The 21,540-nt window shown below is 43.9% G+C and overlaps 1 protein-coding gene across 5 annotated transcripts in view; it reads left to right on the plus strand.

Annotated features, from left to right (window-relative positions):
- The first annotated feature begins 557 nt into the window (after positions 1-557).
- Positions 558-21,540, plus strand: part of LOC115171352 (microtubule-associated serine/threonine-protein kinase 1) — a 64,006-nt gene continuing 43,023 nt past the window's right edge. For 2 of the 5 annotated variants that reach the window (XM_029728080.1, XM_029728085.1), the window contains exons 1-2: positions 558-1,389; positions 11,202-11,233. In XM_029728080.1, coding sequence (XP_029583940.1) covers positions 1,351-1,389; positions 11,202-11,233 — 71 coding nt within the window. In that variant the 5' untranslated portion in view covers positions 558-1,350. Of the gene's footprint in view, positions 1,390-5,205; positions 5,245-11,201; positions 11,234-12,921; positions 12,994-21,540 lie in introns of those variants that run through there. The other 3 variants (XM_029728081.1, XM_029728082.1, XM_029728083.1) reach the window with 3 other exon arrangements.

Raw genomic sequence — 21,540 nt, forward strand, 5'->3', positions numbered from 1 at the left:
ATGGTGTGGGGGTGCTTTGATGGTGACACTGTGACTTATTTAGAATTCAAGGCACACTTAACCAACATGGCTACCACAGCATTCTGCAGCAATACGCCATCCTATCTGGTTTGTGCTTAGTGGGACTATCATTTATTTTTCAACAGGACAATGACCCAACACACCTCCAGGCTGTGTAAGGGCTATTTTATCAAGAAGGAGAGTGATGGAGGGTACTGTATATCGTATACAATGTACAACATTTTGATTGTAATGCTGGTAAAAAAAAAAGATAATGACAATGCAATGGCTCGCAGTAAAACTATCTAAAAGCTAAGGCACTCATTTGTTGGCTACGTGGCGCTGTCCATGGTCCTGAATGACCAGTATGGCCGTTCACACTCATCGTTGCCCAAATATAAAGTAGTTCACCCCTATATTATCCTTCTTATCCCCCCCCCCCCCCATTTACCTGTGGCGAGAGGAGAGGGATGTTAAATTCATCACACTGGCCCGGTTGCGGATTGCGCGTGGAGGAGGGGCGTGAGGGAATCCCAGGCACGGAAGGGTTACAGATATCGCGCTATTGTCGTCCGTTATCAAAGGACGTGAAGGTGGAATAATGAATGGACCGCGATATGCAGCCAGGGAGAAGAACATTATCTCGAATTTTTAAAGGTTGAGCGGAAAGACGATGTGTTTTGTTATGTCATGGACTGTTATTGTCTTGGCAGTCCAGAGAAGTGGATGGATTCCTGGGCGAATCAGCGGCAATGTCAACCGGGCTAACTGAGCTCGAGGAAGCATCTTTGCACGTCCTCGCACCGTTGTTCAAGCAGCATCAACCGGGAAATGAACATTCTGGTATATTGTGAACATTTAATGCTGTAGGTGGAACTTATTTTAGACACCGCCAAATAATTGGTGCAGTAGACTATACTGCAAGCGAAGTCTCTAAAGAAAGGTTGGCGGTGCACAAAGATGTTCTAAAAACAACCGGAGGAAGTGAAGGTGACAGTCGACTATCAACATGGGGATTTATGAGTCATTGACGTAATCATTTAATTAACCTATAGGCTACAGCGGAATAACTTTATTTTAGAGACGTAAAAGCCCGAAGACCCTGCTTGTTTCAGATGCTACGGGACATCCTGGCATTTGGTGGTTTTCAAGCGGTTCCTCAACGTGACACTATACGCGCACTGTGCGCTTTGGCTCAAAGCGAGCGACGCCGCCGTCTCGGCTGTGTTATTTGAGTGAGAACCGGACAGCCAGTGGATGCCGCAGAGTTGTTTGGGTCGAAACCGAAACAAGTGAAGGGTCAGGGGGCTGTTTTTGGGAATTCCCCATCCGACTGCGCCTTATTACACCATGGATGACTCGGGGATAATTCGGCGTCGGAGGCTGCAGGTGAGGCTCGGGTGTAATGTGTTTGATAGTATCTCTCATGTCACAGTTAGTTCCATGTAGGCTACACTCATGTCAATAGAAATCGTACAGAATGTGCCATTGAGTTGAGATTATGTTTAATACCATTTTTAGGCTAATATGTAAATAACCAATTACCCACACACAACATCCTTTTTAGAGCATGTGTTATAACAACTGTGTTATGCATTTATGACTTCATGTGCTCAGCTGCAGAAATCTTGATTTAATGTATCTCAGCAGAGGTCAAATTCATAAGATACATGGAACTCTATGTCTATAATACCATTCAAGGTAATATCTCCATAATGAAAATGTTCCCATGCATATTGATGTGACATGTTCATATTACTGAAGCCTACGTGTTCATCCATTATGAAGTAGCCTGGTTAAGTACGGTCACCCCTCCCCCTTGGAGTGTGATTCAGTCAAGTGAACTGAGCTGAGTGGTCAGCCAGCCAGGCAGGCAGGCAGAGGGCCTTAGGGCATCATTAGGGCTGGGCAGTATAGTGATGAAGAGGAGGGAGGATAGAGAGCTGGGGATGGAGAGACTGGGGATGACCATTACTCAGTTTATTTATTGTGCTGGGAAAATACACCTCATGGCATTGTCAACACTCTCAATTCCATCCTGTGTGTGTGGGATCTGTGTCTGTGCACATATGCTTGACTTCACAGTATTTCATTTTTTATTTTACCTGGCAATTCAATTAAGAACAAATCATTAATTACAATGATGGCCTGGCAAGAGGCAAAAGGCAATGTCAGACAAAATGGACGACACATACAGAAGACACTGGCAACAGCACAAACACAACAGCAAACACACAGTGGATGTGTGTGTGAAATAAAACACAACAGCAAACAGACAGTGGATGTGTGTGTGAAGTAAAACACAACAGCAAACAGACAGTGGATGTGTGTGTGAAGTAAAACACAACAGCAAACAGACAGTGGATGTGTGTGTGAAGTAAAACACAACAGCAAACAGACAGTGGATGTGTGTGTGAAGTAAAACACAACAGCAAACAGACAGTGGATGTGTGTGTGAAGTAAAACATAAGGCAAAGCAAACTGGTGACATCGGGTGACAACTAGAAACATCTACATGTCTCAACAACAAGCATGAGTCATGAATGTGCATAAGGAAGATGTGTGTGTATGCCAGTGTGCTTCTCTCTGTGTGTTTATGAGGATGGATAGTGTCTGGATGACCATCCTTCAGATTCATCTCCCTGGAGTCTCATCATCTCAGCCACTCTCACAACCGTTAGTGTCTGTTTAAAATCCCCCTTCTGGCGCATCTCTCATCTCTCTGCGCCATATGGTGACACACCCCACTCCCACAGAGAGCAGGTCAAAGGTCAGCCCCATAATGCACTGCTTCAACATGACTAACATGAAACAAACATCTTTGTATCTACTCCAGACACTATCCCTCCAGCCTCCACACACACACACACACACACACACACACACACACACACACACACACACACACACACACACACACACACACACACACACACACACACACACACACACATGTATATACATGTACAGTATGTACAGTAGCATACAGGGGAAGGACCGATCTGAATAATGTGTGGGGTATTGAGGATTGTGTGCCAGCCAGTGGGGATGACATGACACTTCCATACTACAGCATCACCCTCCTCCCCAGCCCCTCTCCATCTGTCAGACATGGGACGGTAAGCCAATCACTGACACTGACTGAGGTGATGAGTAGGCCCCTGTCTAGGTTCTGATCAGCCCCCCCAAACTCACTTTCTCACCATTGTCCTTCGTGTGTCCACGAAATGATGGGGCCAGCGGCGGTGTAGCTGTGGGCAGGGAGTCCAGCCTGTACTGTTTCATTACAGCTGGGGCCATTTCTCCTCCGGCTCAGACAGGAGGATCTGAAGGGCATGACATCAGACGACCATTTATAGTGCTGCTGTTTCTCCTATCTCGGGAAACATGGCAGGGTCTGGCAGCAGCATTACTCTCTGCCTGCCTCTGTCTGATCCTCATGGCTGGCTGGTGTCTTAGCCTGCCCATCTCATTATCAGAGAGCTTCACAGAGATTACTGCCAGGAAGTGGTCTGGAGGAAGATAATTAAAGTAGCACCATATTGCTGATATTGAGGTGTTGTACAAAAGCTGAAGAACATACGTACATCCAGGTACTTTTTGCAGGTGCTGGAGTTGTAGGTGAATTGATGTTTAATAGAAAGGAAAACGCTGCACACTGTTGCTCATGCTCCCAGGGGATTTTATTGCAACAACGTTTCGACTATTAGGTCTTCATCAGCATCCATATCCCAGCTGGGGGTGGAAGGTTCTATATACAGTGCTTTCAGAATGCATTCAGACCCCTTGATTTTTTCCACATTTAAAACGTTTTTTCCCCTCATCAATCTACACACAATACCCCATAATGGCAAAGCAAAAACAGGTTTTTAGAAATGGTTGCTAATTTATTAAAAATGAAAAACAGAAATATCATATTTACATAAGTATTCAGACCATTTACTCAGTACTTTGTTGAATCACCTTTGGCAGCGATTACAACCTAAAGTTTGCTTGGGTATGATGCTACAATCTTGGCACACCTGTATTTGGTGTGCTCTGTCAGGTTGGCTGGAGAGCGTTGCTGCACAGCTATTTTCAGGTCTCTCCAGAGATGTTAGAGGGGTTCAAGTCCGGGCTCTGAAGTATTCAGACCCTTTGCTATGAGTCTCGAAATTGAGCTCAGGTGCATCCTGTTTCCATTGGTCATCCTTGAGATGTTTCTACAACTTGATTGGAGTCGAGCTGTGGTAAATTCAATTGATTGAACATGATTTGGAAAGGCACACACTTGCATATATAAGGTCCCACAGATGACAGTGAATGTCAGAGCAAAAATCAAGCCATGAGTTCGAAGGAATTGTCTGTAGAGCTCCGAGACAGAATTGTGTCCAGGCACAGATCTGGGGAAGGGTACCAAAATATTTCTGCAGCATTGTAGGTCCCCAAGAACACAGTGGCCTCCATCATTCTTAAATGAAAGAAGTTTGGAACCACCAAGACTTCCTAGAACCTGGAATTCTTTGGACTGAATGCCATGCGTCATGTTGAGCAAACCTGTCCCCATCCCTATTGTCACGGCTCCTCCTCTGCAGTGCAGGGGCGGTTCCTCCTGCAGGCAGAGGGGGGGTTGTTAGTGATTGGAGCTGGTGTGATTGGAGCCACCTGGGCTCAGGGTATTTAACAAACTGCTCCACTAACCTCTCTCTTGCTTGGCTTGCTCTCTCTCTCCCTGCTCCTCCAGGTATGATCCTGTTTTGTTTGTTCCTTTGTTGGTTTATTTCGTTTCCACTCAGTCATGTTCACACACACACATATTCACGCATCCATGCACCCTACATACACTGTCATCTGTCTCAGGTTGGACACTATGGTGAAGCAGGGTGGTGGCTGCATCATGCTTTGGGGATGTTTTTCAGCAGCAGGGACTGGGAGACTAGTCAGGATCGAGGGAAAGATGAACGGAGCAAAGTACAGAGAGATCCTTGATAAAAACCTGCACCAGAGCGCTCAGGACCTCAGACTGGGGTGAAGGTTCCCCTTCCAACAGGACAACGACCCTAAGCAAACAGCCAAGGCAATGCAGGAGTGACTTCGGGACAAGTCTCTGAATGTCCTTGGGTGACCCAGCCAGAGCCCGGACGTGAACCCGATCGCACATCTCTGGAGAGTCCTGAAAATAGCTGTGCAGCGACACTCCCCATCCAACCTGACAGAGCTTGAGAGGATCTGCAGAGAAGAATGGGAGAAACTCCCCAAATACAGGTATGCCAAGCTTGTAACGTCACACCCAGGAAGACTTGAGGCTGTAATCGCTGCCAAAGGTGCTTCAACAAAGTACTGAGTAAAGGGTCTGAATTCTTATGTAGATGTAATATTTCAGTTTTTTTTACATTTGCATACATTTCTAAAAACTTGTTTATTCTTTGTCATTATGGGGTATTATGTGTAGATTGATGAGGGAAAAACAATTTAATCCATTCTAGAATAAGGCTGTAACGTAACAAAATGTGTAAAAAGTCAAGGGGTCTGAATAGTTTCCGAATGCACTGTACATCACAATCACTTGTATTCTATTAATTAAGATTTCTTATTGAAAGGATAATACTCCTTGAGATGCACCATCCCGTGTTGAAGCGGTTACCAGCGCTCCACGTTCTGCTCTGGGCTGAATACACAAGTATATTGTGGTGCATCCGGTGGAACAGTGACTGAGAGTTCAACCTCCCCCCTGGGCCACAGCATAGTGTACTATACTGTACACAACATTACAATCAGGCAATATAAACATGAACCTGAACCGTATTTGTAATTCTGCCAACCACAGCAATCACAGGACAATGCAGTCTATTTGAATATTCATTGACATTTGAAGTATGTTTTGTCATTGTGTCACAAACATCCCAATGTGGTTGCAACTCAGAGGGACCGTTTAGACTCCTCAACCCATAGTGCAGAACCTTCTGGAAGAGCAGTCATCCTCGTCACAGAGAGGGGGTAAATATAGAGCATCATTGTTTTGCTTTCAAATCTGTGATCAGTCCGTGGGACCGGTACGGTTGTGACAGAGCTCCATCTGTCGTCATTCTGCTCCAGATCCATCAGATTCAGAGCACCAATCTCTACCGTCAGCCAGTCGCTGTGCTTTTAGTGTGTTTAACATTCAGAGAGCGGAAACTCAATTACAATCTCTTTCATTAGTCTCAGCTTCCTGGATTGACTAAGTCAATGACACAATGGCTGGCCATTGATAAAGTCTAGATTTCAGTGTGACATGAGTTTCCCCCCATATGGCCTGACAAAGTGAGAGAGCATTAAAATATTGGTTCAACAATGAAAATCATGTTGTTTGTAGGACAGTTTGAGGAGGTGATCTTTATTCATTGCATGTTTTTTTATTAGAAAACATGACATTATAACGTACATTATCTGACATTCTGATGCAAATCTAAAGCAAATGAATAGTCAGAAGGGGAGGCACCTTTTGTCAGACCACTCTCCAGGCCAGATGTTATTCCATCATATATGAGCTCATTGGATACATTGGCTCTCAAGCAGCTAATCTCCTCTCCTGATCTCATTTGGTCTTTTTGAACCTATACCCTTCCCTGAATCCCTTTACTATATCCCTCTTCCATATCCCACTCCTGAGTTGGCTCTGTGGCGTGACCTCCTCTTCAGTATCCTCGGTTCATGGTTCAGTTTCTTTCCTTCAAGGTAGAGCCCAGTCCATGGTGCTGATTCCTTCCTTCAAGGTAGGGCCCTGTCCATGGTGCTGATTCCTTCCTTCAAGGTAGGGGCCCTGTCCATGGTGCTGATTCCTTCCTTCAAGGTAGGGCCCTGTCCATGGGGTTGATTCCTTCTTCCAAGGTCCATGGTGCTGATTCCTTCTTCCAAGTTAGGGCCCTGTCCGTGGTGCTGATTCCTTTCTGCAACGCAGGACATTTAAAACTTGTAGTGTATTTTACGTTTTAAAAGGCTTCTGAAGTTTGCAATTGTCACGCTGGTATAAAGGATTTTGGAGACAGGCGCAATAGGGGTATTTAATACACCCAAAACAAACATGTATACAAAAACACTGGGCTGTACCCAAACAAAAGAGCGATGGTAAACCTCGTTGACCGACATGGGACGATACCCATAATACACAATATATATAGCACGCAGCATAACCGCTGCACCAACGCATAGGTACTCACACCACCAACGGACATGGGAACAATAACCGACTCCCCAATCAAAACCAAAGGACACATATATACAAATACTAATCAGTGGGAATAGGGGACAGGTGTGCGTGATGAAAGTTCCGGAGGGATCCGTGACAGCAATTTACATTTAGAAATTTCAGACTTGATTTTCTCCTGATTAAATTGTATCAACCCCTACAAACATTTCCATTAATTATAATCAACATAATAATTCACATTTCCTGTTGCTGCTGGATTATTTTCCTGAAGTAGAAAACTGGCTCAAATGAAGATCCTACACCTGTTGGGCCCTGTCCATGGTTCTGATTCCTTCCTCCCAGACAAATAGAAGGTTGCATTCTCTTTGATGCACCACATTGTTCTCTTTGTTGTCTAGACATGCCTCAGACACGCCACAGCAGTAAAGGGCCCTACTGAGGACATCAGACAATGAGCAGACTCATTTTGATTAAATGCTGTAGTCGACGTAGTGCATCCTGCTTTGTTCCTTTGGCTTCATACCTCTATATTCGGAAGGTTTTCTCTTCATTCTTTCTTACTTTAACTAGTCTGCACTTGTAGCATAAAAAGATTTCCGCTCTTTGTGTGTTAAAGCTGTCACGACTTCCGCCGAAGTCGGTCCCTCTCCTTGTTCTGTCGGTGTTCGGCGGTCGACGTCACCGACCTTCTAGCCATCACTGATCCATTTTTCATTTTCCATTTGTTTTGTCTTGTCTTCCTTCACATCTGGTTCCAATCCCATCAATTACATGTTGTGTATTTAACCCTCTGTTTCCCCTCATGTCCTTGTCGGAGATTGTTTGATTGTATGTTTGTGTATTATGTGTTGGTGCGCGACGGGTTTTGTACCCACTTTTTATTATTTTGTAATTTTGGTTTTGGAGTTTTGTGAAGCACTGATTAAACAACTCCGTTTATACCAAGTTCGATTCTCCTGCGCCTGACTTCCCTGACACCAACACGCACCCATTACAAAAGCGAACTAGATGTTCTCTTCATAATCATGTTATGAGAGGTTACATGACCTGGATGAAAAAGTATGCGCAACGGAGAGTATCTATTGATAGTGCATTTCAGTACAGACATAGACTCAATATGGATCTATGCAACAGCTCTTAAAGTGGCAATTATAAAGTGATTCACTGGTATGTGCAGTATGACAGGTACGAGCCAGATAGCTTTATGATGTTGTGTCTGAGATATGTTCATACACCTTCCCCATCACCAGTCTTTCTCTGCACTGTGTTCCCTCCATCCACACTTTCAAGTAATGTACAGAGCTCTGATGGCTCAGGATCAATTAGTCTGACCAATGGAGGAGGAGTGAGGAGGAATCAATAGGTTGAATATTCGGTCGTCCTTGTAAAGAGGAAGTTGTTTCTATTAACACGTAAACCCATGGGAGGAGCTTAATATACACCAACAACTATCGATGACCTTCGGCTTGTGCTGGGTGTAAAACTCATGTGAGAATCTGACCGTACAATGGTGAGGTTACTTCTCTTTTGATCCAAAATGATTTATTTCATATTCACTCCTCAATCAAGGTTCTACTGCCTTCTCTCCCAAGCATGCATAGCTTTTACCAGCTCTCTCTGGGGTAAGACTAAATCTGTAGAGTGTTCCATCTGACACTTCAAGGTAACTGAGTGTTGAAGGTATTCTGCTATGTGGGAGGTTTGTCCCTGGGATACAAAGACATTCCACTAGACAAGCACACACTGTGGAGAGGGTTTCTCTAGTTGTTCCACAGGGAGAACCTTATGAAGAGGATCACACGCACATTATGGGGCGGCAGGGTAGCCTAGTGGTTAGAGTGTTGGACTAGCAATCGAAAGGTTGCAAAATCCTTGAGCTGACAAGGTACAAATCTGTCGTTCTGCCCCTGAACAAGGCAGTTAACCCACTGTTCCTAGGCTGTCATTGAAAATAAGAATTTGTTCTTAACTGACCTGCCTAGTTAAATAAAGGTAAATTATTCAGTCTATTTCCTATAGGGATGGGGAAAAAACTGATACAGTTACATATCGCAAACATTATTTTTGGATGATTTTAAGTATTGATTTGTAATAATCAAAAATAACACAAATAATTGTAGGTAGAGATAGTCGGCTGTACCTGCGCCAAAACTCTGGTATTTTTCATCCTATAGCTTGTTCTCCATCTTCCTTTTAAATAGTGAGCCAACATGTTTTCAGCAGTTTTATTTCCATGACTGATCAGAACTCATTTTATCATGCTCTCTCGTCTCTCTGCAGCGGGCATATAGTGAGCAATATGTTCAGAACATCAAATCGTAATATAGAATCATGATAATCGCAATACATATCGTATCAGCTCCTAAGAATTGTGATGATATCGTATTGTGAAGTCCCTGGGAATTCCCTGCCCTAATAGCTTATAGTATACATGTAAACACACACACACACACACACACACACACACACACACACACACACACACACACACACACACACACACACACACACACACACACACACACACACACACACACACACACAAACACAAACATGTACACTTTCGCTCAAGATGAACCTAATATTGTATTGATTGTCACTGGTTGCCTGTCAGTCAATGCTAATGGCATCTTGACTGAGTCGCCCGTCATTGACAGGAGTGGCTGTGGAGTGGCTAATGCATTAATTAGCGCTCTACACAACACACAGCTGGGAAACGGGCTCAGTGTTAGTCACCAAAGTGATGCCTGTGAGCATTTGGACTTTCTGGATCCTCTTTCCTCTCCATTATCTCTCTGTTCACCTCTTCTTGGCCTTCTCTCTCTTGGCCCCTCTCTTCCCCAATTTATTTTGCAGTACCTCTTGGTCAATTTGCAATTTTTCTGTCTCTTTCATGTTCTACATGTATGTATGGGGAGAGTGGGAGTCTGCTGCAGTGAATGTGTGTAAGAAGTAAGCAGTCAGAGACACAGACAGAGGCAGAATCAGGCTCTGGTGGAGGCTGAAGCTCTAGGCACCACAGAGCTTAAAGGGATACTTCATTCCAAATTTCAAAATGACTAATTGGTTTCCTTACCCTGTAAGCAGTCTATAGACAAGGTATGACAGCAATCCATGCATTACTTTTATTTTCCTGGCATTGTTTCCAAATGCTAATGTTTTTGCATTTGTGGCACAAATCCCATTCAAGTCATGGTACCAATATTAGCATTTTTGGCGCATCATGTGCAAATCCTCCGAAAATATCAAAAATTGACGGTGAAGCTCAACAATGTCACTTATAGATGATTTGAACATGATGCATGAAAAACGCAAATATCGGTACCATGACTTGAATGGGATTTGTGCCACAAATGCTAAAACAGTGCCAGGGAAACTAAACCAGTGCCTCAGTTAGAAGCATTTCAAAGAGCCAGCCTGGGCTGGTGTAGGATTTAGCACTTCTCAGCGTTTGCTGCTGTTCCAGCCCAGTGTTCTGGGTCCATCTGGGACCCAGGGGAGAGATTGGGGTGTGGACACACTGTTCTGCTCTGCTGGGGGAACACACAGAGCGAGAGAGCGAGAGAGCGAGAGAGCGAGAGAGAGAGAGAGAGAGAGAGACAGAGAGAGAGAGAGAGAGAGCGGTAGAGAGAGTGTTGGTCCACTTCAAAGCACAGGTCCACATTACTGAAGCACACACTCACATATACAAGCACATAATGCACTTACCCATCCTCTCTGTTCTGCTGTTTCCTGGTTTCTCTCCCTCAACGGAATTCACAAAGACACACAGAATACCATGTACTGTGTATATTAATGTACTGTATACGTGTCTTTATAGCAGAGGCGAGGTCCAAGTGGACTAAGAGACTGAAGGGAGGTGTCATATCATAACATTCCATTGCTTAGCTTATGTACTAATGTGGTGAGGTGACGTACAGGGGTTAAGTTGATGTCTGTTTCTCTGCTTCTAACCACCTCGTAACCTGTGAATCCCTATAATGTTACCAGTACCTGATCTCTGTTGTCCTCTCTTTTTCTGCCTTTCTTCCAGAAGGATCTGCCACTGCCCCGCAAGAACAGCAGGTTAGTACATCCTCCCTCCCTCCTGGCCAACTGGGCACTCCCTATGAAACACACCCCGAGCCAGGGGAAGTGTGTGTTTGGAAACAACAACTCTTTTATCAGCCGAGGGCTCTACTGTCCTGGTTGGAAGATTTCATCCCTGTTGAATCCCTGTTGAGACATGATTAGCATTTAAACATCCTATTGAGGGTTTGAGGATACTTGAGAGGTACTTGAGAGGTACTTAGAGGGGAATTATAATGAATGGAGGAGGCAATCCTGCCGTGTGTCTGGGTAGACAGTGCTCTGCGTCTGATTGCTTTCCATGGTGCTGAAACACTTCCTCCTCTATCTTTGTCTGTCTCTCGCTCTGCCTCTCTCGCTCTGTCTCTCGCTCTGTCTCTCGCTCTGTCTCTCGCTCTGTCTCTCGCTCTGTCTCTCTCTCTCTCTCTCTCTCTCTCTCTCTCTCTCATACCCAAGCTTGTGTGTGGTAGGGAAACAGCCCCAGTGTGTTATTGTCTGTGTCAGCAAGACAAAGATTTGGCTGAAATGATTGATAGTGTTAATTAAATGTTATTATATGTTAATAATGTGGTAGATTAAGCTTTTATCATTCTATCATTGTGTGTGTGTGTGTGTGTGTGTGTGTGTGTGTGTGTGTGTGCGCGCGCACGCTTGTGTGTGTTTATAATCACAGCATACAGAACACAGACCCAAGCTGTCTCTCTGTGTAGTCTCTGTCCCTGCTTCCATCCAGTTCCTCTCTCTGCCTTTCTCTGTAACCCGTCTCTTCCCCCTGCCCATATCACCCACACCATACCCCTGGGAAATAAACCAGGAAATGAACCTGGGGGCCGTGCTGACCTCTGACCTCAATGACCACTGGTCATCTCCTCTATCTTTCCCTCACAGTGGTATTCAGCTTTCATTTTGTCCCCCATTTAGTCATCAACTCTATGCTCTCCTCCAGAGATGTACCATCTGGTTTCATTCTGTCTCAGTCTGGTTCCCATTCTAGGCCTCCCTCCCCTTAGACCAGTATCATCCATATCATCCATTATAGATGAGCTCACTGGAGTAGGCCTCACATTAATCTACTGCCTTGATCTATTCATCTGGATGGGGTGTCTCCTCTATTGCTCTCAGTAGGCTTGTATTTATCAGCACTGTTGTGGTTTTACATTTGTTTGGATGAATTATGGAATGGATGTGCACATATCTAATCTAAAATATCTGGTTTTTGTTATGTACGACACGTCCACTTGTATACACACATATTGCAGATAAACACACACACCTCTACCACCTCCTAGCATCAGCTTCAATTAACACGCTCTGGACTTCTTTGAGTGTCTTCTCCTCCTCCCTGGGATAATGAATTCATCATCCCTTCTCTTGCCATGGCCCTTACCCTTGAGACACGATCCACAATTCCCTGTCTGCTTTTTTGTTCCTATTTAAAATCAAAGACAGCCTCAGCCTCCCTCCCTCCCTCCCTCCATCCCCCCTCTCTCTCTCTCTCTCTCTCTCTCTCTCTCTCTCTCTCTCTCTCTCTCTCTCCCTCCCTCCCTCCCTCCCTCCCTCCCTCTCCTTTACTGTCGTTTGTCCACCGCCACATCACTCAGACACCGGTGCATATCTAAAGGTTGAGGGAGCGTTTGCGATGACATTTTCAAGGGACCCTGCTGCTTCCTGACTCTCACTTCTCAACGGCTCTCGTTGCTTAGCATTACGCTAAGCTACTCTCACTACGCAAGCAACATGTTCCGACGCACCAAAAGGTACAATATAAAACAAAGGGCACTGTTAAATAGGTCAGTGTGTCCTGAGGGGTGGGGGGATTCTGTCTTTGTAATACGTGATGTTGTTCCCTATCCTCCCTTTTGTTTTTATCCTTCTCTTATCCCTCCCTCTCTCCATCACCTCATCTATCTGTGTTTCTCTCCCTCTCTGTGTTTGTGTATCAGCTAAGTGTACATGAGGAGGTGGTTAGCATTGACAGTGCGACTGATGTGTTTGTGCTTATAATGTCACCGAGTGTGTGTAAGTGTGTGTGTGTGTGCGTGCGTGCGCATGCGTGTGTGTGTGTGTGTGTGTGTGTGTGTGTGTGTGTGTGTGTGTGTGTGTGTGTGCGTGCGTGCGTGCGTGCGTGCGTGTGTGTGTGTGTGTGTGAGTGTCCATCTGGTTTTGTATTTCTGCCCAGTTCTGCTGAGTGAGGCTGTCGAGTGGCTTAGAGTAGTGTTTATGAAGATTGCTGTGTCAGTGGTTCTACAGACATCCAGCTAAGATAGGACTGTAGCATTATTTGAGGCTTAAAACCTGTTACGGCTACTAGCGGAACGTTTAGTGAAACATCCGGTGAAATTGCAGAGCACGAAATTCAAATTAAATTATTACGGCGAAAGCAAACCATGTGATTATCTGAGGACAACACCCCACCATACAAACACAAACACAAAGTCAGAAATAACGATATAATTCATGCCTTACCTTTGAAGATCTTCTTCTGTTGGCACTCCAATATTTCCCAGAAACATCACAAATAGTCCTTTTGTTCGATAAACTCCTTTTTTATATCCCCAAAATGTAAATTTATTTGCCGCGTTTGATTCAGAAAAACACCGGTTCCAACTCGCCCAACATGACTACAAATGATCTAATAAGTTACCTGTAAACTTTGTCCAAACATTTCAAAGAACTTTCCTAATCCATCCTTAGGTATCCTAAAACGTAAATAATCTATCAAATTTAAGACTGAATATACTGTGTTCAGTAGCGGATAAAATCAAAGTGGCGCGAGCTACAGGTCGCGCGCCCCAAACAAAAGAGTCCACTTGGATTGACACTCATTCTGAATAGCCATACTTCTTCATTTCTCAAAGGAAAAATATCAACCAATTTCTAAAGACTGTTGACATCTAGTGGAAGCCATAGGAACTGCAACCAGGTGCCTCATGAATCTAGTTTACCATAGAAAACCAATAGAAAACACAGTGAACTCCCCAAAAAAATTCTGGATGGTTTGTCCTCTGGGTTTCGCCTGCCAAATAAGTTCTGTTGTATTCACAGACATTATTTTAACAGTTTTAGAAACTTTAGAGTGTTTTCTATCCAAATCGACCAATTATATGCATATCCTAGCTTCTGGGTCTGAGTAGCAGGCAGTTTACTTTGGGCATGCTTTTCATCCGGACGTGAAAATACCGCCCCTTATCCCAAAGGTTAATATAGTTTCTACTAATCAATGACTCAAATGAAAGTGACTGTTTGATTATATCCATGGCTCTGTTTGAATCAGTTTGACTCAGTGATGCTAATATAAACTCTTTGTTGAGCAATGACTGTAAGGGGATACGTACAGTTGAAGTCGGAAGTTTACATACACTTAGGTTGGAGTCATTAAAACTCGTTTTTCAACTACTCCACAAATTTCTTGTTAACAAACTATAGTTTTGGCAAGTCGGTTATAACATCTACTTTGTGCATGACACAAGTAATTTTTCCAACAATTGTTTACAGACAGATTATTTCACTTATAATTCACTGTATCACAATTCCAGTGGGTCAGAACTTTACATACAATAAGTTGACTGTGCCTTTAAACAGCTTGGAAAATTCCAGAAAATAATGTCATGGATTTAAAAGCTTCTGATAGGGTAATTGACATAATTTGAGTCAATTGGAGGTATACCTGTGGATGTATTTTAAGGCCTACCTTCAAACTCAGTGCCTCTTTGCTTGACATCATGGGAAAAGGCAAAGAAATCAGCCACGACCTCAGAAGAAAAATTGTAGACCTCCACAAGTCTGGTTCATCCTTGGGAGCAATTTCCAAACGCCTGAAGGTACCACGTTCATTTGTCCAAACAATAGTATGCAAATATAAACACCATGGGACCACGCAGCCGTCATACCGCTCAGGAAGGAGACGCGTTATGTCTCCTAGAGATGAACATACTTTGGTACGAAAAGTGCAAATCAATCCCAGAACAACACCAAAGGACCTTGTGAAGATGCTGGAGGAAACAGGTGCAAAAGTATCTATGTCCACAGTAAAACGAGTCCTATATCGACATAACCTTAAAGGCCGCTCAGCAAGGAAGAAGCCACTGCTCAAAAAACGCCATAAAAAAGCCAGACTACGGTTTGCAACTGCACATGGGGACAAAGATCGTACTTTTTGGAGAACTTTCCTCTGGTCTGATGAAACAAAAATAGAACTGTTTGGCAATAATGACCATCGTTATGTTTGGAGGAAAAAGGGGGAGGCTTGCAAGCCGACGAACACCATCCCACCCGTGAAGCACGGGGGTGGCAGCATCATGTTGTGGGGGTGGTTTGCTGCAGGCGGGACTGGTGCACTTCACAAAATAGATGGCATCACGAGGAAGGAAAATTATGTGGATATATTAAAGCAACATCTCAAGACATCAGTCAGGAAGTTAAAGCTTGGTCGCAAATGGGTCTCCCAAGTGTACAATGACCCCAAGAATACTTCCAAAGTTGTGGCAAAATGGCTTAAGGACAACGAAGTCAAGGTATTGGAGTGGCCATCACAAAGCCCTGACCTCAATCCAATAGAACATTTGTGGGCAGAACTGAAAAAGCGTGTGTGAGCAAGGAGGCCTACAAACCTGACTCAGTTACACCAGCTCTGTCAGGAGGAATGGGCCAAAATTCTCCCAACTTATTGTGGGAAGCTTGTGGAAGGCTACCCTAAACATTTGACTCAAGTGAAACAATTTAAAGGCAATGCTACCAAATACGAATTGAGTGTATGTAAACTTCTGACCCACTGGGAATGTGATGAAAGAAATAAAAGCTGAAATAAATCATTCTCTCTACTATTATTCTGACATTTCACATTCTTAAAATAAAGTGGTGATCCTAACTGACCTAAGACAGGGAATTCTTACTAGGATTAAATGTCAGGAATTGTGAAGAACTGAGTTTAAATCTATTTGGCTAAGGTGTATGTAAACTTCCGACTTCAACTGTAGCTCTCTGACACAGAATATTATAAAACAGTTAGTTCTAGCCATGATCAACATCATTTTGCTTTAATCTCAGAGAAGTTCCCCTACTGTGCCCCAGTCCCTCTGACTCTCAATGACTTCATTCTCTCCTGCTGATTGGCCAGGGATTAGGCTGCCTCTGGCCTGTTATTACTGCAGTTTTAACACACACACCAACACACACAAACACCCACCAGACAGAAAATACTTGACTTAGTCAGCATGCTGATTAACAAGAAGTCTGTTGTGCTGATGGTAGTAGTTTCATATGAATTTGTGTGTTCAATCATCTCATAGTGCCCCTATATTATTATTTTCAAACACATGTCTATATTCCAATTACACTGCAGTGTAATAGATATATCGGCCTGTGTTACCATTTTAAGTTAGCAGTTAAGTTATCAACATCATTCCCTATTTGTTTTGAATGGACATGCCATTATCACACTACATTATCTTCCAGTCACATCCTCAAGTCAAAGTGGCTTAGCAAGTGAGGAGAGAGAGTGAGGGAGAAAGAAAGCGTTAGAGAAAATGAGAGAGAGGGAGAGTGAGGGAGTGAGTAAGAGCACAGGGCCCAGGGGTAATATCTCTATCTCAGCCTCCATTAAGGACCAACACACTGGGGTTATGTGAGCAGTGAAGACATGCACAGGCCTCTCTCTCTTTCTCTCTCTCTCTCTCTATCTCTCTCTCTCTCTCTCTCTCTCTCTTTCTCTCTCTCTCTCTCTCTTTCCCTCTCCTTCTTTCTTTCTGTCTGTATCCAGCTCTTTACAGTTTAAACACGAAAGAGAGGATGACAGAAAGAGAGCTAGTGAGCGAGAGAACGTCCTGGGATGAGTGTCTATTCAGCTGTAGTCAGGCACATGCGTGCACACGAGTCTCTCCTCTTTTTATGTGGGGGTGTGTGTGTTTCCATGTGTGTGTGAGCTAAATACAGATGTAGTGGGTGGATGTGTTCAGGATGGAAGGAGTGAGAGGTAAAGAAGATAAAGAGGGAAGGAGAGATAAAAGGAGAGATAATGAGTGTTGATAATCAGACAGTGTATGTCCCTCAGGTGCTGGGCTCAGGTGTACCTCATCACAAAAAAGATCAGAGCGAAAACAACACGTCTCCATCCCCAACCCCTCCCTAGAACACACACACACACACAAACACACCTCCACACACCTACACATACCTCTCCCTCTCTAATGGCCACATCTTAACCCTTACAAACAAACAAGGCCATCAGACCACTATTACACAGTACTTAAAGGTAGACTCAGTAATATGAGGTAGATGCAGAAAGTAAAGAGCGTAGTGGGTCAATTTCCGCAACAACTAAGAGCATTGAAGCACAAGGCTCAACTTCTCCACTGTTTGGTGCCCTGGCTGCCATGTTGTTCACAGTGTGAAGCGAACCCGTGCACATATTCAGATACTGTGTGTGACTGTGAGAGTGAAGTCTTGCATCTCATTTATCTCAATATATCTCCGGTGCTGCTCGTGGCAATGTCATTTCTCTGAATCTACCTTCAACCAATACCACACATATCACACATCAAAGGAGGTAAGTGGGGTGTCAAGATACCTGGGCCAGACTAAAGAATCCCACCTTCTGAGTGGTCTCCTGTCTCTCCGGGGATGTTTGGATTCAATAGCAGTAGCTTTTGTGGAAGTGGTAGCATTACTCCTCTCTTAGAGTAAAAATCCATTCTGTGGAGTAATGGGGCTTTTATTCTCTTTGATCTTCTTTAGTCCCGTCGGAGCCTGACTTCAGTTCCAGGAAAAGTCTACCCCCTCAATACTGAATCTGAAGAATGCCACTCTTGACACTGTCCTGTTTCTCTGTCAGCCTCTATGTTTCTAGACAAAATAAGGGATCTTTGTTAATAAAAGACAATAACAAGAAGCTAATGTTTTGTCTCTGAGACTGCAACATCAAAAGCTGTTCTAGCTTTGAAGTAAGCCCCTAGACCAGTGGTATTCAATGTTGGGGTTGTAATAATAAATAAATAAATAAATAAATAAGAGTGAAGATTATTGTATGGGACAAAATACAAACGTTTTTGAGAAAGATCATTTGAAAATGGTTATTTTATTGAGTAAATGTATTTATTGGTTTCTTTCTTTATTGGAGTGCAGATGGGGTGGCCAGAAACTCTTGGCGAATACATAGTTTGAATATCACTGCCCTAGACACTGATCTATGGTCAGTTGTGACTTCTCTTAACTGGCTATAGCCCCCACAACAGTATGGCATTGGTTGAAGCTCAATGTTAAATTCAGGTACACAACACACTCCCTGCCTCTGGTCATGAGCCATCTGGGTTGTTAGAATTAGGAAAACAATAAAATGTCTTTCCCCGACCTAGCTCTATCTAGGAGTCGGACAAGAACAAGACTACAGCGTCCATAAAGTGACTGCCACCTTTTGGACTGAACATGTTTGTAGGGGCAACAGTTTTGGTTAAATGTATAATTTATCAATCTCACGTGCTCATTTCTGTCCATTAAGAACCGACGATGTGCTACCCTTTTGTTACATTTCTGACAACGCTAACACCCAGCTAGTACAGTGGATCTGGGCTGAGAGTCGGGGCACTCGGCTGAGAGTTAGACTTGGTCGACATCATGTGGCCCGAGTCTGGGCCACCTTCGGCAGTGTTACTTTTGGCTAGGTTGTGGGGATTGAGCTCGGGCCGATTCCGGTGTGAGTGATTTAGCCCAAATGTATTACTTGGGGCTCGGGCTGATTGTGGTTACTCTCTGGCAGATGATTACACAGGCTAATTAATTAACATTTCATTATTTATTTATTTTTCCATATTTTCTCATTGTTTCTGTGATAAAAATAAAATTAACATTTAAATAAAATTCTTTAAGTAGTATTTTGAGCATTAAAACGGGGCCTCCTGAGTGGTGCAGTGGTCTAAGACACTGCATCGCTAGAGATGCTGGTTCAATACCCATGCCAGACGTGACACCCACTTTTTTAGCTTTATTTATTTATGCAAGTCAGTTAAGAACAAATTCTTATTTTCAATGACAACCTAGGAACAGTGGGTTAACTGCCTTGTTCAGGGGCAGAACAACAGATTTGTACCTCTGTGTCAGCTTGGGGATTCAAACTTGCAACCTTGCGGTTGCTAGTCCAACGCTCTAACCACTAGGCTACCCTGCCCTGAGGTGACACACAATTGGCCTAGTGTCATCCGGGTTCGGGGAGGGTTTGGACGGCCGGGATGTCCTTCTCCCATCGCGCTGTAGCGACTACTGTGGCAGGCCAGGCGCATACACGGTCACCAGGTGTATTGTGTTTCCTCTGACACATTGGTGCGGCTAGTTTCCGGGTTAAGCATGCATTGTGTCAAGAAGCAGTGAGACTTGGCCGGGTTGTGTTTCGGAGGATGCAGGGCTCACAACCTTCGCCGCTCCTGAGGCCGTACGGGAGTTGCAGCGATGGGACAAGACAATTAGATATGATGAAAGGGGGTAATAAATGAATGAATTCATTCATTCAGTTATTTTAAAAAAAATGGTGGATGTGTATAATTTGTATGTATAAAATGTATTATAGTAATATTAAAAATGACTAAATCAGGAAAAATGTTATACATTTATTTAAAATTGCATCGAGCCTCTTCTGGAGGGATTCTGGTAAAATGCCGGCAAAGTCGGCTGAATTCCGGTAGATGGATGCATCGGGCCGATTCTGGTCAATCATTAATTTTGATTTCCGGCCGAGTCCTGCACCCGATTCTGAGCTGATTCAACCAGTTATGCCCCACCCCCCTTCTGGGCAGATTTCTCATTGCTAGCTGGGCATCTTTTAAGCCCGGTTTTTAAGAGTTCTAAAACCAGACCAAAGCACTTGGATTGCGCAGCAACAGCGCTAGTAGCTAGCTTTCACCAGTCGGATGAGAGGCTAGCTACAAACAAAGGAAGCTTGCTATATTTTGCTATGGAAGGTTTTCCACATGGCTGAAGTCATCTGTGTAAACTGTTGGCCTTGAAACTTGCATGTAATCAGAGCACAAACAAATAAGCACAAATAAGATAGTGAACGTCCTTGGGTGCTATTGCCAGTTAGCTAGCCAACTAATGTTAGCCAGTAATGTTAGCTAACTAGCTAGCTACAAGCTAACAAGGCTTTAACATCAGCTGTATGGTAATGAAATTAGGCCACACAATTTGACATTTAACACATTATGTGGTCCAGTGGAGATGTGACAAAGCTGTGTTAGCCAGAGCTCTGCTTGGGGGCTGGCATGTCCATTTCAACATCTGTCAGTGTTTAAACTCTCAGGGACAATAAAGCCACATCCATCATCTGTATATAAAGTGTAGACATACAGTAGGCTGGGACAAAGGTTCCCTCATATATAAAATATACTGTACATTTTCGCATCTTTATCTCTATGTGTGTTTTTAGGAACTCTCAGCTCCGTATATCCATTACAGTAGCAGTATTTCAGTAGTAGTGTAGACAGTTTTCCAGGCTGGGGTGGCATCGCCTCTCCTCGGGTGTCTGTCCAGATTGGGTTGCTGTGATGTGCTGATGCTGGCGACTTTGTCCCAGCCCATGGAGGTCAGGAGGAGAGCATGCTGGGTGATGGAAGGAATGTGGGATTTTAGATTGACTGAGAAGATTCTTGATGGCTCTAGATGGGTATAGGTGTTGAGTATCAGGATCGAGGACAAGACAAGGCACTTTCTTTTTCACTGTAATATTCTTCTCTCTACCCTGGTTTTCTTTGCTTGGTATGTCATCGATTGTGGTCACATAGTGTAGCCTATACAGTACTAACACAGATAGAACAATGAGCTAGATGTTTCACCGGATGTATAAATCTGAAGCATACGGTTGGAATTTCCACTCACCGCCAAATATGGTGATGAGAGGAAGCCTAGTGGCCGGCAGTGGGAGAAGATGTAGCAAGATGGGTTTTGACATTCTGCACATTTTCTCATAGATGAAAACTGGACTAAGTTTTTAGACTTTACCCTTTGCCAAAGTTGAGAAAAAATGTAATTGTTTAGGGAGTGGTCGATATGTACACAATTGTTACCTGGTTGAAAATGGGGGAGGGTCATGCTTTTACAATTTCAGTCAGGGGGAGGGTTTAGTATTTTTCTATTTTGTCTAGAGGAGGGTCATGTAATTTGTAGTCTAAGGCACTGCATCGCAGTGCTAGAGTCGTCACTACAGACCCGGGTTCGATCCTGGGCTGTATCACAACTGGCCATGATTGGGAGTCCCATTGGGCGGTGCACAACTGACCCAGCGTCATCCGGGTTAGGGAGGGTTTGGCCGGGGTAGGCTATCA

The sequence above is a fragment of the Salmo trutta genome, chromosome 32 (genome assembly GCF_901001165.1).
Source record: "Salmo trutta chromosome 32, fSalTru1.1, whole genome shotgun sequence".
In the NCBI taxonomy this organism is placed as follows: Eukaryota; Metazoa; Chordata; class Actinopteri; order Salmoniformes; family Salmonidae; genus Salmo; species Salmo trutta.